The sequence below is a fragment of the Pararge aegeria genome, chromosome 14 (genome assembly GCF_905163445.1).
Source record: "Pararge aegeria chromosome 14, ilParAegt1.1, whole genome shotgun sequence".
NCBI lineage: Eukaryota > Metazoa > Arthropoda > Insecta > Lepidoptera > Nymphalidae > Pararge > Pararge aegeria.
Window position 1 is genome coordinate 2288929 of NC_053193.1, and position 17775 is coordinate 2306703.

Below are 17775 nucleotides of genomic sequence, written 5' to 3' on the forward strand. Positions count from 1 at the left end.
ATACTTAGATTTTTATTTAAAAAAGTGCCCATTACAATCACAAGTAAATACAATAAGCTTTATTTAGATCTATTATTTTTTTCATTTTGAAACATTAAACATGAGACAAGAATATCGATAAAAATCAACATCTTTCAGATTTTTGAAGTTGTACTTCTTTAGGCGCGTTATGAAAAAATTATGAGAGTGAAATTTTAAGATGCGCGCGCATCTGTGACACAAAATTAGCTAAATATATTTAATAATAGAGGTAATAAATAAATATATTTTTTAGGCCATTCCGCTCAAGCTTGTGTCTTAGACCACGCGGTGCAGCAAGCTTCCTACAGCTTCCCGGGCTGACGCCTCCAGGGGCAGCAAACCATAATTTTCAATTTGAATCTGATTAATTACTATAAAAACAAAATACCTTCGTAAAAAGTGAATATTTATCAATGTAAATGTCTTATTTACAGTATTATTGAGTGTTGTGTAAATGCTATTTGCGCTTTGAGTGAAATTCGAGACAAAGCAACAGGTTTTTTTTTTTTTTCGATGTTCATGTTTTTACGCAGTAGTTTACTTTAATTCGTATAACCAAACCAAAGTATATTTATTAAAGTGATGATTTCTATGAGTTTAAGCTTATTATATTCGTAAATATGTGTAGTGTAGTTTTTTAAATTTCAAATTTCAAAATGAAATAACTATGATAGTTGACTCATAGTGGCTAAGAAGAAGCTTTTTACTTGATTTACTTTAGGTACTTACTAGCTAACATCTACTTTTTTTTTCTTTTATAGGTAATATACCTAGCTGTACCTAGCGTTTACCTTGTACAATAAAAAGAACACGTTACAATACGTTTGGAAAAATGTACAAGAGGAGAACATTCGTGCTACGTTGCATAATAAGTAACTCCAAATACGTCATACATTTGCCTATTTTGGCACTTTTCACATTCATATTACGTACTTTAACGGGACAGGAGCAAGAACATGAAATGTCCTGCCCCTTTGTAAATAGCAATAGCACTTTACCCGTATTAGAAAGAAGTTCTAATCTACCCTCGCGGTCCATTTTTATGTACGCGACCTCTTGCCCTGGAAATTTGACTGCAAGACAGCACTGCTCTATAGAATCTGCCGCTATAACGCACCCTGAGTGGCAAATCAACGTTGTATTTACCAGCCCAACTGTACCTTCGGAAAATTTGACTCACGAGAACTTTAATAATGTAAAATTTTGGAGCATTAATATCAAAGAATTCTGTAAGGGGACACCTTTGGGGGATTTAATAATTGATGTCTTGCCAAAATGTAGTCGTAATCGTGTTTCAATAAGTCTGGATGTGTTGAAATATTTAACGCTGGCTCAATGGGGTGGGATATACTTGGACATAGATATGGTGGTTGCACAGCCTTTGCGATCTTTGGCAAGGAATTGGGCGACCAGAGAGAGCGATGATACAGTTGGGGAAGGTGTCTTGGCTTTTTCCAGGGACGCTGTTGGAAGAAAATTATCTGGAATCGCTGTCAAGTTAGTTAATTTATTGTTTAAAGTAGCGTTTTAGTTTTAAGTGTAAAAACGTATCTTAAGCCCGTCGCCGCGACGGTCTGGTTGATAGTAAATTTTAACAAGATCGGTTCAGTCATATTTTTTTCCGTGAAAACAATCAAACAACTCTGTCTAGAAGTATGTCAGCATAGCACAATTAAGTAGGTAGGTAGTTCAAATACTTCTTATTCTATGAGTAATTCCGAAATAAATACATTGAGAGTTCTTCATTATGTTCTCAAGGGCGTGTGAAGTCTGTCAATCCGCACTTGGCCAGCGTGGTAGACTATAACGGAGTATAAACCCTTCTAATTCTGAGCATTCTGAGATGCATACTTGAATCACTTGTTACCTACTAAATAAGGAGGTTGTAACGACCGGTATTCAGCGATCGTAATTTTGTTTACATATTATGTTAGTTTATATTTGATTAATCATGTTATGTTTTTAACTTTCAGTGAAATGCAATCGATTTTATGTAGAGGTGACTGCATTCATACATGGCAACCGACGGTCATGACCAAAGTTCTGAAAAAAGTTTGTTCGACCCCAGACACCTTGTACATGTCCTCTGCTACGTGTAATGGTGATTATATACTCTTGTATCTATTTTATTTCAGTCATAGGGTTCATAGAGTACTCTGTTTTACGATTTTTATTTAAGTTTGCATGCTCTGTTAAGTAAGTATCGAAAGCTTAAGTAAGTTGTAATCAAAAACTTGCTATGCTGTGTGCACTGCTGGTAGGCTTGTGATTAAATACAATTTAAAAGAAAAAATAATATCAGTAGGTATGCCTCGTCATAAACCCTGCGTGATTTGAAACTAGGTGAGTTACATAGATGTAGTTAATTGTTGAACAACACAAAGCGTCAAACTGCCAACTTGTGCAAAATGTATTTTTTTTTAAATGTCAACCGCAATATAAGTATTTTCCCTCCAGCCTATGTAGGTACCTATTTAAAACTTTAAAACTCTTTAATTTAAATTATTTTTCCAGGCTTTGAAATATATGGTCCAGAGTTTTTCCACCCCATACCAGAAGTCCGGGCCATTGAATATTTCGTCCCAGGAGAATTATGGACTACAAACGCATATGCCTACAATTTGTGGGACCACAGTACCAAGGACTACAAAGTTATGAGAAGTTCTCCACTAACCAAACTAGCGAAAAGATTCTGCCCTTTGACTTTTAAAATGTATTCTGATCAATTCGGGTTCTAATGTAAGCAAATATATCAAACACATTGTATGTAATTTCAAAAGTTATTTAATCTAAAAAATGCAATAGTAAACAGAGTTAAAATAAGCTCGTTTTTTTTTAACTTACCCAATTTTGATTTTTGTTTGTGTTTATTATGAGGAGTGCCAAATGATATTAAGTCCTCTGCCCAATTCTACTATTATTATAACAAAATGGTAATATTAACGTTGAAAGTTATTTAATCAATGCTAAAACAGTATTAACCCGAAGAAGGAGAAGAAATCATTGTTCTTTGGTTTTTCATTGATTTTATACATTCTGGGTTTTTCATATACACGATGGAACATTATTTAAACCAACCAATTTCTAAAAGGTATGTAGGAATCGTAGGAATACCATTGCTGTCAGAGGCTAACAGAAATGGTTTGACAATGGTTCAATCGCTCAGCGCGCAGATCCAATAAACCAAAAAGAAGAATAAAAACCGAAATGTTATTCCTACAGGGCACCCGACATTGTTTAGAGAATATGTAGGTACCTCGCATTTCAGTCATTTGGTTTATCATCTAAATTACCCGAAAACTCATCATCAGATCTTTAAGAAACTTAAATGAGGCTATTCCGTGATAAATTCCTTTCAACGAAAGAGTAATGCTGCAAATCCGTCTATTATGCCCTACAAAAGAAAATAGATGATAAATTAACATCCGAATTGGTATCCTCCTCCTATTTGAAGTCGTTTTCGAACATTTTCCGTTGGAAAGCAGTTCGATACCTTTAGCGTAGTAGCATAACTAGTATAAAAAACGTTCACCATTGCTATTAGCGACAAAATTGTCCAAATCAAATGCTTTCAATACGACCGGATGAGGGATATTCTTTGGATTACCTACCTGTTTTCTTCTTTGGCTTATGAGATTATTGGCCAACAAACAATTAGTTTATTAAAAAAGCAATGACAACAATATATAAGAAAAAAAAACTGTCGTCGTTCAAAGCGAGTAAAGTTCAATCGGTTACTGAAACACCGTAACTTACGAGAAATGGCTGAAACCAAGAAGTAAACATTACAACTTTCTGTTATCCGCAGCAAGCAGATTGCAGATTTTTAATATAAAATCATACTTAATATTCAGCAGCTTTTACTACCTGTGACTTGCAGAAATCTATTTAAAGATGTAAATCCAATCGCTAATGATCTTTTAATAATCGATCTGGCGATCTGGCTATCTTTCATCATTGAATTACTTTTATTATTTCTTGAATCTTCTTTAAAAATTGTGACTCGTCGCCCGCGACTTATTCGTCTTAAAATAAATTTAAAAGCTGCAAAATCTGTACGACGCAATTCATGTCAAGACATAGTTATTATTCATTGTTACGTCTCCTGACTTTGAGGATGCTCTGGTTAACAAATGTGCATTGTAGTTCCATTTTGAAAGTCTGCTTGATATGGAGTATAAAGATTGAAGTAATTAAATCTGTATGTGCACCATATAGTGCACATACAGATTTTTTCTGCTTTTTGAGGATTAAGTGTAGCAATAGAAGAAAAGGCATTGCTTATTTTTACTTAATTAATAAGTAAAAAAAAGTAATGCCTGCTTCTATCCATTATTCATAATAAAAATAATAATATTTTTTTAATAACTATGCAATGATGATTGATCTAAAATGCCTTTAATATGTTATAAAACCTGACTTGCTTATGCCTTTCAGCTCTTTACAAAAAAATAATAAAGGTAGATTGGTTAATAATTGCAGACTCTACTAGAAGACTAGGAAACTAATAGAAGTAGAATAAATTATGCCAAAGACATCAAAACTATTCAGAATATTGAGGTTTGTGAATAAATGAATATAATCAGTATCTATTAGTCACTAAGATAAAATCGAAAATAAGAAAGAAAATGTGTTATGTATTTGGTGTTTTCCTCAACTGCCCTGGTGCAGTGGTGCTCTGGTGGATAGGTTGTAAGGGAAGTCTTGGGTTTGATACACAGCAGAGGGAAATCAGTAATTTAGAATGTCTGAATTGGTCTACATGGGGCTTCAACCCTGGCTAGGTACCACCTGACTGACAAGGACATGCAGCCAACCAACTTACCAATTTATTTCTGGCACTATCAAAGCTGTTTTGGGGAAATTCCACCAGAAATATAGTCAAATTAAAGTTACTACCACTAGCACGTTACGTTCTAGACTCTAGTATTACCCACTAATACATGAGTATCATTGTATGACGTTAACTGTAAGAGACCCATGTCCAGGAGTAAGGCCTTAACTAGGCTGTTTTGATACAAAATATTGTAAGACAGAATGATGGAAAACCAAAGTACATTTGTGTGAATTGTGTACAGACACTTTGTAAAGCTGTTGAGTTGAAGCAAGTAGCTGAGGTGAACCAATGGAGGTTAGCACAAGAGGCTGAGATGGGTAAAGTTTGACAAAATGCATTTAAACTAAAATAATGTTTAATAGCAGTTAGTAAGCAGTCCACTTAGATTACGCAACCATATGTGTTAGATGCAATTGTGTTTACTTTTACAGAACCATGTTTAAACTTCAACTTTTTAATGCATAAGTTTTAACAATGTGTTTAAACACTTTTAATGAATCGAGGTTACTATACAATTGATGAATTTCTTAACGACAAGGCTGCTTGGAAGCAAAGATTGTAAACTGTTACATGATGTTGAAAAAGAGAAATCTGCTGAGTTTCTTGCCGGCTCTTCTTGAAGGAAACTTCCTTCCGAGAATCCTTCCGCTAGATGGTTTTGTTGGTCTACATTAACATGCGAACTACAGACCACAAGGCATTGATAATACAACCGAGGTTATAACAGTCTCCGTGAGATAGCTGTAGGATACATGTTTTATGCTTATGACATCTTATCATTGTTCATAATATTACTTATTATAATTCTCTATTTTGACTTGATTGTATTTACAAGGGACATAGTTCCACTAGTAGAAGCTACCCAAGAGAATTTTGAGAATCGCTAACTGCAATATCTGGATCATATCGCACCACTTACTTTTTATATTTCTCTACATTTTAGCCCTTCATTACAAATGTCACCTGCGATGAAATTATATAAAATATGTGAACTCGCTGAAAAACTCAAATATTTATTTGACAGTTTAATCACCACCACCTTCCAATATAATTCTTTCCTTTTAAATTCTAGCCTTTTATAATGGTTATTTATAATTTCTGTCTTATTTTATTTATATTTTTTGACTTTCCTATTAAAACATCGGTTAATTAAGTATTATTCTTGTTTTACTGTACACCATATAAATATATTGAAGATATATGTAGCGAGATCGAACACCACTCTCAAAAATTTCAAACATCAGACCTGTTCAAAAAAGTACGACTCTTATCTAGGCAGTTCAAACCAAAGGCGTGGGTCATAGAGGATTCCGAGGGCAGTCCCATATACGAGCTTGACGCAATAGCTGAAAGATGGCGTAATTACTGCGAAGATCTATACAAGAATTCCAATGGTTCAGAAGCGTCATACGTAAACTGTGACAATCTGGAATTGGAGCCATGCATACTTCGTTCGGAAATTCTCGCAGCTTTAAAAGGTCTAAAAACGAGGAAAGCTCCCGGACCCGATCAAATAACAGCTGAAACACTCATTGCTCTGGGGGACACTGGTGTTGACATGCTGCACAGGATCTGCAACCTTATCTGGCTCAACGGTGAATGGCCAAAAGACTGGGCCAGGTCAGTAGTTGTCCCCTTACATAAAAAAGGTTGTACGCGAAAATGTGACCATTATCGTACACTAGCGCTCATATCCCACGCCGGCAAAATACTGCTCTACATAATTAATAACCGCATCCGTCACTACCTGGATTGGCAAATTCCGCAAGAGCAGGCGGGTTTCGTGAAAGGCAAAGGCACCCGTGAACAAATCCTAAATGTACGGCAACTAGTTGAAAAAGCCTATGAATTCAATACGCCAATTATCATGTGCTTTATTGACTACAGTAAAGCTTTCGATTGCGTTGATTGGAGCTGTTTATGGAGAGTGCTTACAGAATTAGGAGTGCCAGAACATCTAATAGCGCTGCTCAAAAATCTTTATTGCAGCAGTGAAGGAGTTGTAAGGATAGATGAGATTACCTCTAAACCCTTCAAATTCCGTAAAGGAGTTAGGCAAGGCTGTGTGCTTTCCCCCATTCTGTTCAATATATACGGGGAATACATTATGAGGCGAACTCTCGAAGGATGGGATGGTGGTGTCAGAATAGGTGGAGTAAAGTTGACCAACTTACGGTACGCTGATGACACAACTCTCCTAGCAGCATCTGAGACTGAGATGACGTCTCTACTGGACAGGATGGAGCGAATAAGCAATGCCATGGGTCTTTTCATAAATAGATCCAAAACTAAAGCTATGGTGGTAGATCGTGCAGGAAGGTTGGAGCTCACTGGCTCGCTAAATCTCGAAATCGTGGAGAACTTTATTTACCTGGGTTCCAATATTAGTGCCACTGGTTCTTGTGAAACTGAAGTTCGAAGGCGAATCGGATTGGCCAAAAGCGCAATGTCACAGCTACATAGGACTTGGAAAGACAGGAATATCTCAATCAAGACAAAAGTGCGTCTGGTCCGCGCACTTATTTTTCCTATATTTACGTATGCAGCTGAGACATGGACCATTAAAGCAGCTGATAGACAACGTATTGACGCTTTTGAGATGTGGTGCTGGAGGAGAATGTTGCGAATCCCGTGGACGGCACGCAGGACCAACGCATCGATTTTGAGACAGCTTAAAATTACAAGAAGGCTATCAACCACCTGTCTTAAGAGGATTCTCGAGTACTTCGGTCACATTGCCAGAAGAGATGGAGACAATCTTGGAAAGATAGTGGTCACTGGCAAAGTGGAAGGAAAGAGACCTCGAGGACGTAGCCCGATTCGTTGGTCGGATCAAATCCGCACTGTTCTCGACACCAAAGTGCATACGGCTTTAAACGTTGCTCAAAGCCGAGTCAAATGGCACAAAATCGTCCAAAAAGTTGTTAGTGGAAGGGGTCACGACCCTCAGCAATGAGGAACACGACGTAGAGAGAGAGAGAGACTGTACACCATAATATAGGAATATGAAAAATTAAAATTGCCGATTAATTGCGAAAAAATGTGTGATACAACCTGATTCAATCAACTAATACATTTATTGTGATTTGTAATTATTTAAGTTAATGAAAAGAAAAATAAAGTTATGCAATGTTATGAGAAGATTGTTTATTATTTTATTTATCTGAGTGCTCAACTCAAACCCATTATATAGTTTACGTCTATCTATACTAATAATAAATATTAAAAAGTATTTTTTTATTCGTTTTAATCGCCAATCTCCGGTTTCAACTGGCAGTGGATTTGATATTTTTTTTGCATTACCTAATCAAATTCTTGGGGATCGAATAACTACTATTTAACATCACACTACGAACCTTAGGAGCCGAGCAACCGAAGAAATAGCGCAGCGGGTGTTGTGACGCGGTAGGCTGGGGTATTTATTTAGTAAAATAGCAGATCAAATTTACTCATCAGTGATCAGGAGTGTATTCTATAAGTGCCCAGTCATATTACATTTACAAGAACCGGGCACTTTTTCTGCTAGGATTCGTAAGGGATTGTGTTCATATCACGTGATCTAACTTGGGCGGGTTTGCTGAAAATGGTTGAGAAATAATGTTTACGCGGTTTTTTTTTCGAAGTAATAATTGACGAAAAAATGATGGTAAGTGGAAAACCTTATAAGCCCCAATTATTGAGTCATAACACAAAAAAATATAGACTAATTTGTGCCGATGCCTTTTAATCCGATTAAAACTTAGAAGTTACTTACAAGCCCTAGGTACAGACTACTGCCTTAGCAGTGTGCGTATAATAATAATAATAATAAATATACTACGACAATAGGTACACACATCGCCATCTAGCCCCAAAGTAAGCGTAACTTGTGTTATGGGTACTGAGATAGCTGAGCTGAATATTTTTTTATGAATATAATACACATAAATACTTATAATATACAGATAAACACCCAGACACTGGAAAACATTCATGTTCACCACACAAACAATTTCCAGTTGTGGGAATCGAACCCACGACCTTGGACTCAGAAAGCAGGGTCGCTGCCCACTGCGCCACTCGGCCTTCAAACGAGATGTTTTGTTTTGCGATTGATAACAAAACTGTGTCACAGTAAATGAATACTAAAGGAGTATGGAAACTACGAACAAATCTTCGAAACTGCACACTCGCACAGAATCTGCCGCTATAACGCACCCTGTAAAATCAACGTTGTATTTACCAGCCCGACTGTACCTTCGGAAAGTACTTAAAAGACTTATATCATATATGGTATATATTATATCCTATCCTATAAAATTTCAAAATTAGCGTTTCGTATAAAGACTCTCAAACTTGGAAAAGTAACTGAACCACAAACTTTTGAGAGCGAATTTATTACATTTTTGCTGTTATTTATGTCATTATATAAAATCAGTAGGTATAGGAAAAAATCAATTTGCTCTAAAGGTCGTCGATAGCGCATGCGTATTTTCACCCCTTTTTGACGATGGCCCAATTCATTAGCGGCCGCGCCGAGGACAGATATAATGCCAGCGGAGTGCAAGGAATTGCAAGCCCTTCCATCTTGTGATATCCCAATTAAGGCCAGGTTTTCCCGCAGCTTTAGGTAATTGTTAATATTAATTTTACCAGACAATTGGTGCACCCCACGCTTTTTGAAGTAAAACTTCTTTAGGCGCGACTACAGAGTAACCCAGATTTTTTTCTGACGGAAGTAACGCTTACGTCAGACGTCTGTACATTTAAAAATAATAATTTGGATTGGTCGTAAGTACATATCATTTACTCCACGCTTCTTGACTTAAACGCCAGCTAGTGGCAAATATGATAATCAATTAAAATCAAAAAGAAATAAATAAATTGCAGAGTTGTTTAAAAATCTCTAAATATATGTACTTGTTTATTTTTACTTTTATTGCCTAATAAATTTAGTGACGATTGCGACATTCTATAATATTCAATGACAAGGTGCTGATCTTTAACCTTCAATTTTCTACTCTCAATTATTCAATGTAACAAATGAAAATGTTTGTGAATGTGAAATTTGAAAGTGATATTAATGAATTTTAAATAGAATGTAAAATGAAATAGTGAATATTAAACGAAATGGCGGAGTCCCAGGAACATTTTACTCTTTCATTAACGCGCATAAAGGTTACACGCACACACTTTTTTTCAGTGCTTATTGTTTTTTTTATCACGAGGCAATTAAATTATTTTTAGTACCAATTTATTTATAACAAAAGGAATAAATAAACAAGTAAATTAAGTTATTTTCAAAATACTTTGCAATTAAAAATATTTATTTTTAAACTGTTGAATTTTTACTCACTTTGCTATTCACAATTGATCCGTTTGAAAATATTGGAAACAAATCATCCTAATTGATTATGATATTTGCCACTAGCTGGCGTATAAGTCAAGAAGCGTGGAGTATATGACATATACTTACGAGCAATCCAAATTATTATTTTTAAATGTACAGACGTCTGACGTAAGCGTTACTTCCGTCAGAAAAAAACCTGAGTTACTCCTAAAGATTTTGTGCAATTGAATCAATTAAATCACCGGAATGAGCCCTCAGACTTTGACAATTGAAAGTGTACACTCAAACCTTGTAGCTAACTTCGTCAATATATACCATATATGATATAAGTCTTTTAAGTACTTTCCGAAGGTTACAGTTGGGCTAGTAAATACAACGTTGATTTGCCACTCATGGTGCGTTATAGTGGCAGATTCTGTGCGAGTGTGCAGTTTCGAAGATTTGTACGTAGTTTCCATACTCCTTTAATATTTATTTACTGAGACACAGTTTTGTTATCAATCGCAAAACAAAACATCTCGTTTGACGGCCGAGTGGCGCAGTGGGCAGCGACCCTGCTTTCTCTAACTTCAGGGTGTTTTTTGTGACGATGTGCGCGCGCATCGCAAAAAGTGAGCTTGCGGACGATGTATTTCCCTCTCTCTCAGTTTCGCAACTATCTTCATCCTGTTAAACTTGAGTAACCATGTGCGCGTGCATTTCGTTACATCGTATAATTTAAAAAAATATCAAAATAAAATGAACTCACTAATGATTACACTGTGGTCATAAATATTGACTATCAATGTTCTACTTTACACTTTAATTATATTTATTTAAAGAAATGACGTTTATGAAGCGATGGGAGCGTGGCTGTCAAAAACTGATACACATCCTATTTCGATCAAGTCCCGCGGGCCACTAAGTGCATGGCTAGAGGGTGCGCGTGACCATTTTATGCTTAAAATAAGCTTATAGAACTATACTTAGATTTTTATTTAAAAAAGTGCCCATTACAATCACAAGTAAATACAATAAGCTTTATTTAGATCTATTATTTTTTTCATTTTGAAACATTAAACATGAGACAAGAATATCGATAAAAATCAACATCTTTCAGATTTTTGAAGTTGTACTTCTTTAGGCGCGTTATGAAAAAATGATGAGAGTGAAATTTTAAGATGCGCGCGCATCTGTGACACAAAATTAGCTAAATATATTTAATAATAGAGGTAATAAATAAATATATTTTTTAGGCCATTCCGCTCAAGCTTGTGTCTTAGACCACGCGGTGCAGCAAGCTTCCTACAGCTTCCCGGGCTGACGCCTCCAGGGGCAGCAAACCATAATTTTCAATTTGAATCTGATTAATTACTATAAAAACAAAATACCTTCGTAAAAAGTGAATATTTATCAATGTAAATGTCTTATTTACAGTATTATTGAGTGTTGTGTAAATGCTATTTGCGCTTTGAGTGAAATTCGAGACAAAGCAACAGGTTTTTTTTTTTTTTCGATGTTCATGTTTTTACGCAGTAGTTTACTTTAATTCGTATAACCAAACCAAAGTATATTTATTAAAGTGATGATTTCTATGAGTTTAAGCTTATTATATTCGTAAATATGTGTAGTGTAGTTTTTTAAATTTCAAATTTCAAAATGAAATAACTATGATAGTTGACTCATAGTGGCTAAGAAGAAGCTTTTTACTTGATTTACTTTAGGTACTTACTAGCTAACATCTACTTTTTTTTTCTTTTATAGGTAATATACCTAGCTGTACCTAGCGTTTACCTTGTACAATAAAAAGAACACGTTACAATACGTTTGGAAAAATGTACAAGAGGAGAACATTCGTGCTACGTTGCATAATAAGTAACTCCAAATACGTCATACATTTGCCTATTTTGGCACTTTTCACATTCATATTACGTACTTTAACGGGACAGGAGCAAGAACATGAAATGTCCTGCCCCTTTGTAAATAGCAATAGCACTTTACCCGTATTAGAAAGAAGTTCTAATCTACCCTCGCGGTCCATTTTTATGTACGCGACCTCTTGCCCTGGAAATTTGACTGCAAGACAGCACTGCTCTATAGAATCTGCCGCTATAACGCACCCTGAGTGGCAAATCAACGTTGTATTTACCAGCCCAACTGTACCTTCGGAAAATTTGACTCACGAGAACTTTAATAATGTAAAATTTTGGAGCATTAATATCAAAGAATTCTGTAAGGGGACACCTTTGGGGGATTTAATAATTGATGTCTTGCCAAAATGTAGTCGTAATCGTGTTTCAATAAGTCTGGATGTGTTGAAATATTTAACGCTGGCTCAATGGGGTGGGATATACTTGGACATAGATATGGTGGTTGCACAGCCTTTGCGATCTTTGGCAAGGAATTGGGCGACCAGAGAGAGCGATGATACAGTTGGGGAAGGTGTCTTGGCTTTTTCCAGGGACGCTGTTGGAAGAAAATTATCTGGAATCGCTGTCAAGTTAGTTAATTTATTGTTTAAAGTAGCGTTTTAGTTTTAAGTGTAAAAACGTATCTTAAGCCCGTCGCCGCGACGGTCTGGTTGATAGTAAATTTTAACAAGATCGGTTCAGTCATATTTTTTTCCGTGAAAACAATCAAACAACTCTGTCTAGAAGTATGTCAGCATAGCACAATTAAGTAGGTAGGTAGTTCAAATACTTCTTATTCTATGAGTAATTCCGAAATAAATACATTGAGAGTTCTTCATTATGTTCTCAAGGGCGTGTGAAGTCTGTCAATCCGCACTTGGCCAGCGTGGTAGACTATAACGGAGTATAAACCCTTCTAATTCTGAGCATTCTGAGATGCATACTTGAATCACTTGTTACCTACTAAATAAGGAGGTTGTAACGACCGGTATTCAGCGATCGTAATTTTGTTTACATATTATGTTAGTTTATATTTGATTAATCATGTTATGTTTTTAACTTTCAGTGAAATGCAATCGATTTTATGTAGAGGTGACTGCATTCATACATGGCAACCGACGGTCATGACCAAAGTTCTGAAAAAAGTTTGTTCGACCCCAGACACCTTGTACATGTCCTCTGCTACGTGTAATGGTGATTATATACTCTTGTATCTATTTTATTTCAGTCATAGGGTTCATAGAGTACTCTGTTTTACGATTTTTATTTAAGTTTGCATGCTCTGTTAAGTAAGTATCGAAAGCTTAAGTAAGTTGTAATCAAAAACTTGCTATGCTGTGTGCACTGCTGGTAGGCTTGTGATTAAATACAATTTAAAAGAAAAAATAATATCAGTAGGTATGCCTCGTCACATAAACCCTGCGTGATTTGAAACTAGGTGAGTTACATAGATGTAGTTAATTGTTGAACAACACAAAGCGTCAAACTGCCAACTTGTGCAAAATGTATTTTTTTTTAAATGCCAACCGCAATATAAGTATTTTCCCTCCAGCCTATGTAGGTACCTATTTAAAACTTTGCAACTCTCTTTAATTTAAATTATTTTTCCAGGCTTTGAAATATATGGTCCAGAGTTTTTCCACCCCATACCAGAAGTCCGGGCCATTGAATATTTCGTCCCAGGAGAATTATGGACTACAAACGCATATGCCTACAATTTGTGGGACCACAGTACCAAGGACTACAAAGTAATGAGAAGTTCTCCACTAACCAAACTAGCGAAAAGATTCTGCCCTTTGACTTTTAAAATGTATTCTGATCAATTCGGGTTCTAATGTAAGCAAATATATCAAAAGCATTGTATGTAATTTCAAAAGTTATTTAATCTAAAAAATGCAATAGTAAACAGAGTTAAAATAAGCTCGTTTTTTTAACTTACCCAATTTTGATTTTTGTTTGTATTTATTATGAGGAGTGCCAAATGATATTAAGTCCTCTGCCCAATTCTACTATTATTATAACAAAATGAAAATATTAACGTTGAAAGTTATTTAATCAATGCTAAAACAGTATTAACCCGAAGAAGGAGAAGAAATCATTGTTCTTAGGTTTTTCATTGATTTTATACATTCTGGGTTTTTCATATACACAAAGGAACATTATTTAAACCAACCAATTTCTAAAAGGTATGTAGGAATCGTAGGAATACCATTGCTGTCAGAGGCTAACAGAAATGGTTTGACAATGGTTCAATCGCTCAGCGCGCAGATCCAATAAACCAAAAAGTAGAAGAAAAACAGAAATGTTATTCCTACAGGGCACCCGACATTGTATAGAGAATATGTAGGTACCTCGCATTTCAGTCATTTGGTTTATCATCTAAATTACCCGAAAACTCATCATCAGATCTTTAAGAAACTTAAATGAGGCTATTCCGTGATAAATTCCTTTCAACGAAAGAGTAATGATGCAAATCCGTCTATTATGCCCTACAAAAGAAAATAGATAATAAATTAACATCCGAATTGGTATCCTCCTCCTATTTGAAGTCGTTTTCGAACATTTTCCGTTGAAAAGCAGTTCGATACCTTTAGCGTAGTAGCATAACTACTACTAACTAGTATAAAAAACGTTCACCATTGCTATTAGCGACAAAATTGTCCAAATCAAATGGTTTCAATACGACCGGATGAGGGATATTCTTTGGATTACCTACCTGTTTTCTTCTTTGGCTTATGGCTTGTCGTAGTGATTACATATCTTTTCTATGATGCCAAGTAGCTGCCATTGTCAAGAGTGAATGTCTTATGTCAATGTCAACTGATTGATGTTTGTTTGTTTTTTTTTTCCCAACAAACAATGAGTTTTTTAAAAAAGCAATGACAACAATATATAAGATAAAAAACTGACGTCGTTCAAAGCGAGTAAAGTTCAAACGGTTACTGAAACACCGTAACTTACGAGAAATGGCTGAAACCAAGAAGTAAACATTACAACTTTCTGTTATCCGCAGCAAGCAGATTGCAGATTTTTAATATAAAATCATACTTTTTCATACTTACTACCTGCGACTTGCAGAGATCTATTTAAAAATGTAAATCCAATCGCTAATGATCTTTTAATAATGCGATCTGGCTATCTTTCATCATTGAATTACTTTTATTATTTCTTGAATCTTCTTGAAAAAATGTGACTCGTCGCCCGCGATTTAATAGTCTTATAATAAATTTAAAAGCTGCAAAATCTGTACAACGCAATTCATGTCAAGACGTAGTAATTATTCATTGTTACGTCTCCTGACTTTGAGGATGCTCTGGTGAACAAAATGTGCATTGTAGTTCCATTTTGAAAGTTTGCTTGATATGGAGTATAAAGATTGAAGTAATTATATATGGTGCACATACAGATTTTTTCTATATGATGATTGATCTAAAATGCCTTTAATATGTTATAAAACCTGACATGCTTATGCCTTTCAGCTCTTTACAAAAAATTAATAAAGGTAGATTGATTAATAATTGCAGACTCTGTCTAAGACTCTACTAGAAGACTAGGAAACGAATAGAAGTAGAATAAATTATGCCAAAGACATCAAAACTATTCTGAATATTGAGGTTTGTGAATAAATTAATATAATCAGTATCCTTTAGTCACTAAGATAAAATCAAAAATAAGAAGGAAAATGTGTTATGTATTTGGTGTTTTCCTCAACTGCCCTGGTGCAGTGGTGCTCTGGTGGATGGGTTGTAAGGGAAGTCTTGGGTTTGATACACAGCAGAGGGAAATCAGTAATTTAGAATGTCTGAATTGGTCTACATGGGGCTTCAACCCTGGCTATGTACCACCTGACTGACAAGGACATGCAGCCAATCAACTTACCAATTTATTTCTGGTACTATCAAAGCTGTTTTGGGGAAATTCCACCAGAAATATAGTCAAATTAAAGTTACTACCACTAGCATGTTACGTTCTAGACTCTAGTATTACCCACTAATACATGAGTATCATTGTATGTGTTAACTGTAAGATGTCAGGATGTACCCATGTCCAGGAGTAAGGCCTTAACTAGGCTGTTTTGATAAAAAATATTGTTTTCAGGTTAAGACAGAATGATGGAAAACCGAAGTACATTTGTGTGAATTGTGTACAGACACTTTGTAAAGCTGTTGAGTTAAAGCAAGTAGCTGAGGTGACCCAATGGAGGTTAGCACAAGAGGCTGAGATGGGTAATGAAGAACAAAGATATTAACATCAGTATAAAAGCCAGGTTATACGATGTTGCAATTCTCCCATGCTTAATTTATGGATGCCAAACATGGACACTTAGAATAGCGGATGAGGAGAAAATTGTGGTATGCCAAAGGAAAATGGAAAGGAGCATGCTGGGGGTAAAGTTGTCAGACAGGCTAAATAACCAAAAACTCAGTAAAAGAACGGGTGTTAGCGACGCCCTGAGGCAAGTTATATTGCTAAAATGGAAATGGGCAGGTCATGTTTGCAGAGCAAATACCATTTCATAGACGAAAATATTGACAGAGTGGCTGCCACGGAATAAGAAAAGGAAAAGAGGAAGACCAAGAAAACGCTGGGCGGACGTTTTTACTCGAGTATGTGGACCTTTGTGGATGAGAAACGCTAAGGAAAGAAGGGAATGGAGAGAGCTGGGGGAGGCCTACGCCAGAGATGCGACTTCTACCACAACACAACAAAACAAATAAGAATTGAAGACTAGCTATTAAATAAATGTAATGAAATAAAATATGTAATTTGTTAAAATAATGTATAAATTTAATTATTTTATGTAGTTTAATTATGTGAATGAATGTAATATGTATTTCTTTATTTATTGGTAGTAGAATAAATGGCTTTTTTATTTATTTTTTATTTTATTTAGCAGTTAGTAAGCAGTCCACTTAGATTATGCAAACATATGTGTTAGATGCAATTGTGTTTACTTTTACAGAACCATGTTTAAACTTCAACTTTTCAGTTTTTTTTCCCTGCAACAGCTAGATGTGTACGATAGGTAATTTATCGTAATACAAATTTAGGATAGATCAGCCTAAATATCTGCCATTTGCAGATTCACATTTCGAATTATTTTCCAATCTGTCACCGTGACTTTCACAGGTTTACTTTGAAAACATTAAAAGTGAAACAAGCTATTTTTTTTAAAGTAAAGTACATATAAGTACAAATGTTGTACTGATTCATAGGCTTAAGAGTATACAAGTGGTTTGTATCAACCCTGTCGGGAAAGTATGAGTTCAACTTACACAGACTCTAGTCTCTTAATTTGTTTCAATGACTCCTTACAGTGTCTGAAAGTGCATGTAATGACTATGTTGATGACTGTAACAATCATGATGATGAAGAAATAGCCATTGAACATTTAGATGCACCTAAATGTGAAGACTTAAGATTTTCTCGGAAATGTAATGTACATATGAATGAATGAATGAATGAATACACTTTTATTGTACACCAAAGAAAAAAAAGTAGTTACAAAGATATAAATACATAACAAGAGAGTACAATTTGGTGGCCTTATCGCTACATAGCGATTTCTTCCAGGCAACCAATGGCGTAAAAGGAAAAAACATAGAAAAGAGGTAGGTGGTGCAATAAATAAGATTTAAAAATTATACAAATATATAAATACAAATAAAATATATATAAATATAACTATAATATATATA

At 35.2% G+C, this 17775-nt stretch overlaps 2 protein-coding genes and 1 long non-coding RNA gene across 6 annotated transcripts; all 3 read left to right on the top strand.

Moving 5' to 3' along the window:
* Window positions 1–324: 324 nt before the first annotated feature.
* LOC120629334 (lactosylceramide 4-alpha-galactosyltransferase-like) lies at window positions 325–2833 on the top strand. 2 transcript variants are annotated; one of them, XM_039898248.1, is made up of 4 exons: window positions 325–517; window positions 783–1518; window positions 1995–2122; window positions 2536–2833. In XM_039898248.1, exons 2-4 carry the CDS (start codon window positions 854–856, stop codon window positions 2757–2759), a joined length of 1017 nt encoding a protein of 338 aa, XP_039754182.1. In that variant the 5' UTR covers window positions 325–517; window positions 783–853; the 3' UTR covers window positions 2760–2833. The 2 variants fall into 2 exon arrangements, with proteins under 2 accessions (XP_039754182.1, XP_039754183.1); XM_039898249.1 differs by having other exon boundaries at window positions 325–436.
* An 8639-nt stretch (window positions 2834–11472) lies between these two features.
* LOC120629258 (lactosylceramide 4-alpha-galactosyltransferase-like) lies at window positions 11473–13959 on the top strand. Of its 2 annotated transcripts, none has more exons than XM_039898138.1 (4): window positions 11473–11665; window positions 11931–12666; window positions 13143–13270; window positions 13688–13959. In XM_039898138.1, exons 2-4 carry the CDS (start codon window positions 12002–12004, stop codon window positions 13909–13911), a joined length of 1017 nt encoding a protein of 338 aa, XP_039754072.1. In that variant the 5' UTR covers window positions 11473–11665; window positions 11931–12001; the 3' UTR covers window positions 13912–13959. The 2 variants fall into 2 exon arrangements, with proteins under 2 accessions (XP_039754072.1, XP_039754073.1); XM_039898139.1 differs by having other exon boundaries at window positions 11473–11584.
* Window positions 13960–14947: 988 nt separating this feature from the next.
* LOC120629259 lies at window positions 14948–17494 on the top strand. 2 transcript variants are annotated; one of them, XR_005658985.1, is made up of 3 exons: window positions 14948–15690; window positions 16175–16302; window positions 17395–17494. It is a non-coding gene; the product is annotated as an uncharacterized LOC120629259 (long non-coding RNA). The 2 variants fall into 2 exon arrangements; XR_005658984.1 differs by lacking the exon at window positions 17395–17494 and having other exon boundaries at window positions 16175–16472.
* The last annotated feature ends 281 nt before the right edge of the window (window positions 17495–17775 follow it).

What these genes read in the sequence shown, in the direction of transcription:
- LOC120629334 (XM_039898248.1), top strand. Translation starts at nt 854, where the DNA reads ATGTACAAGAGGAGAACATTCGTGCTACGTTGCATAATAAGTAACTCC. An exon ending in TTATCTGGAATCGCTGTCAA is followed by an intron (nt 1,519 to 1,994) that starts GTTAGTTAATTT and finishes TTTAACTTTCAG; the next exon opens with TGAAATGCAATCGATTTTAT. An exon ending in GTCCTCTGCTACGTGTAATG is followed by an intron (nt 2,123 to 2,535) that starts GTGATTATATAC and finishes TTATTTTTCCAG; the next exon opens with GCTTTGAAATATATGGTCCA.
- LOC120629258 (XM_039898138.1), top strand. Translation starts at nt 12,002, where the DNA reads ATGTACAAGAGGAGAACATTCGTGCTACGTTGCATAATAAGTAACTCC. An exon ending in TTATCTGGAATCGCTGTCAA is followed by an intron (nt 12,667 to 13,142) that starts GTTAGTTAATTT and finishes TTTAACTTTCAG; the next exon opens with TGAAATGCAATCGATTTTAT. An exon ending in GTCCTCTGCTACGTGTAATG is followed by an intron (nt 13,271 to 13,687) that starts GTGATTATATAC and finishes TTATTTTTCCAG; the next exon opens with GCTTTGAAATATATGGTCCA.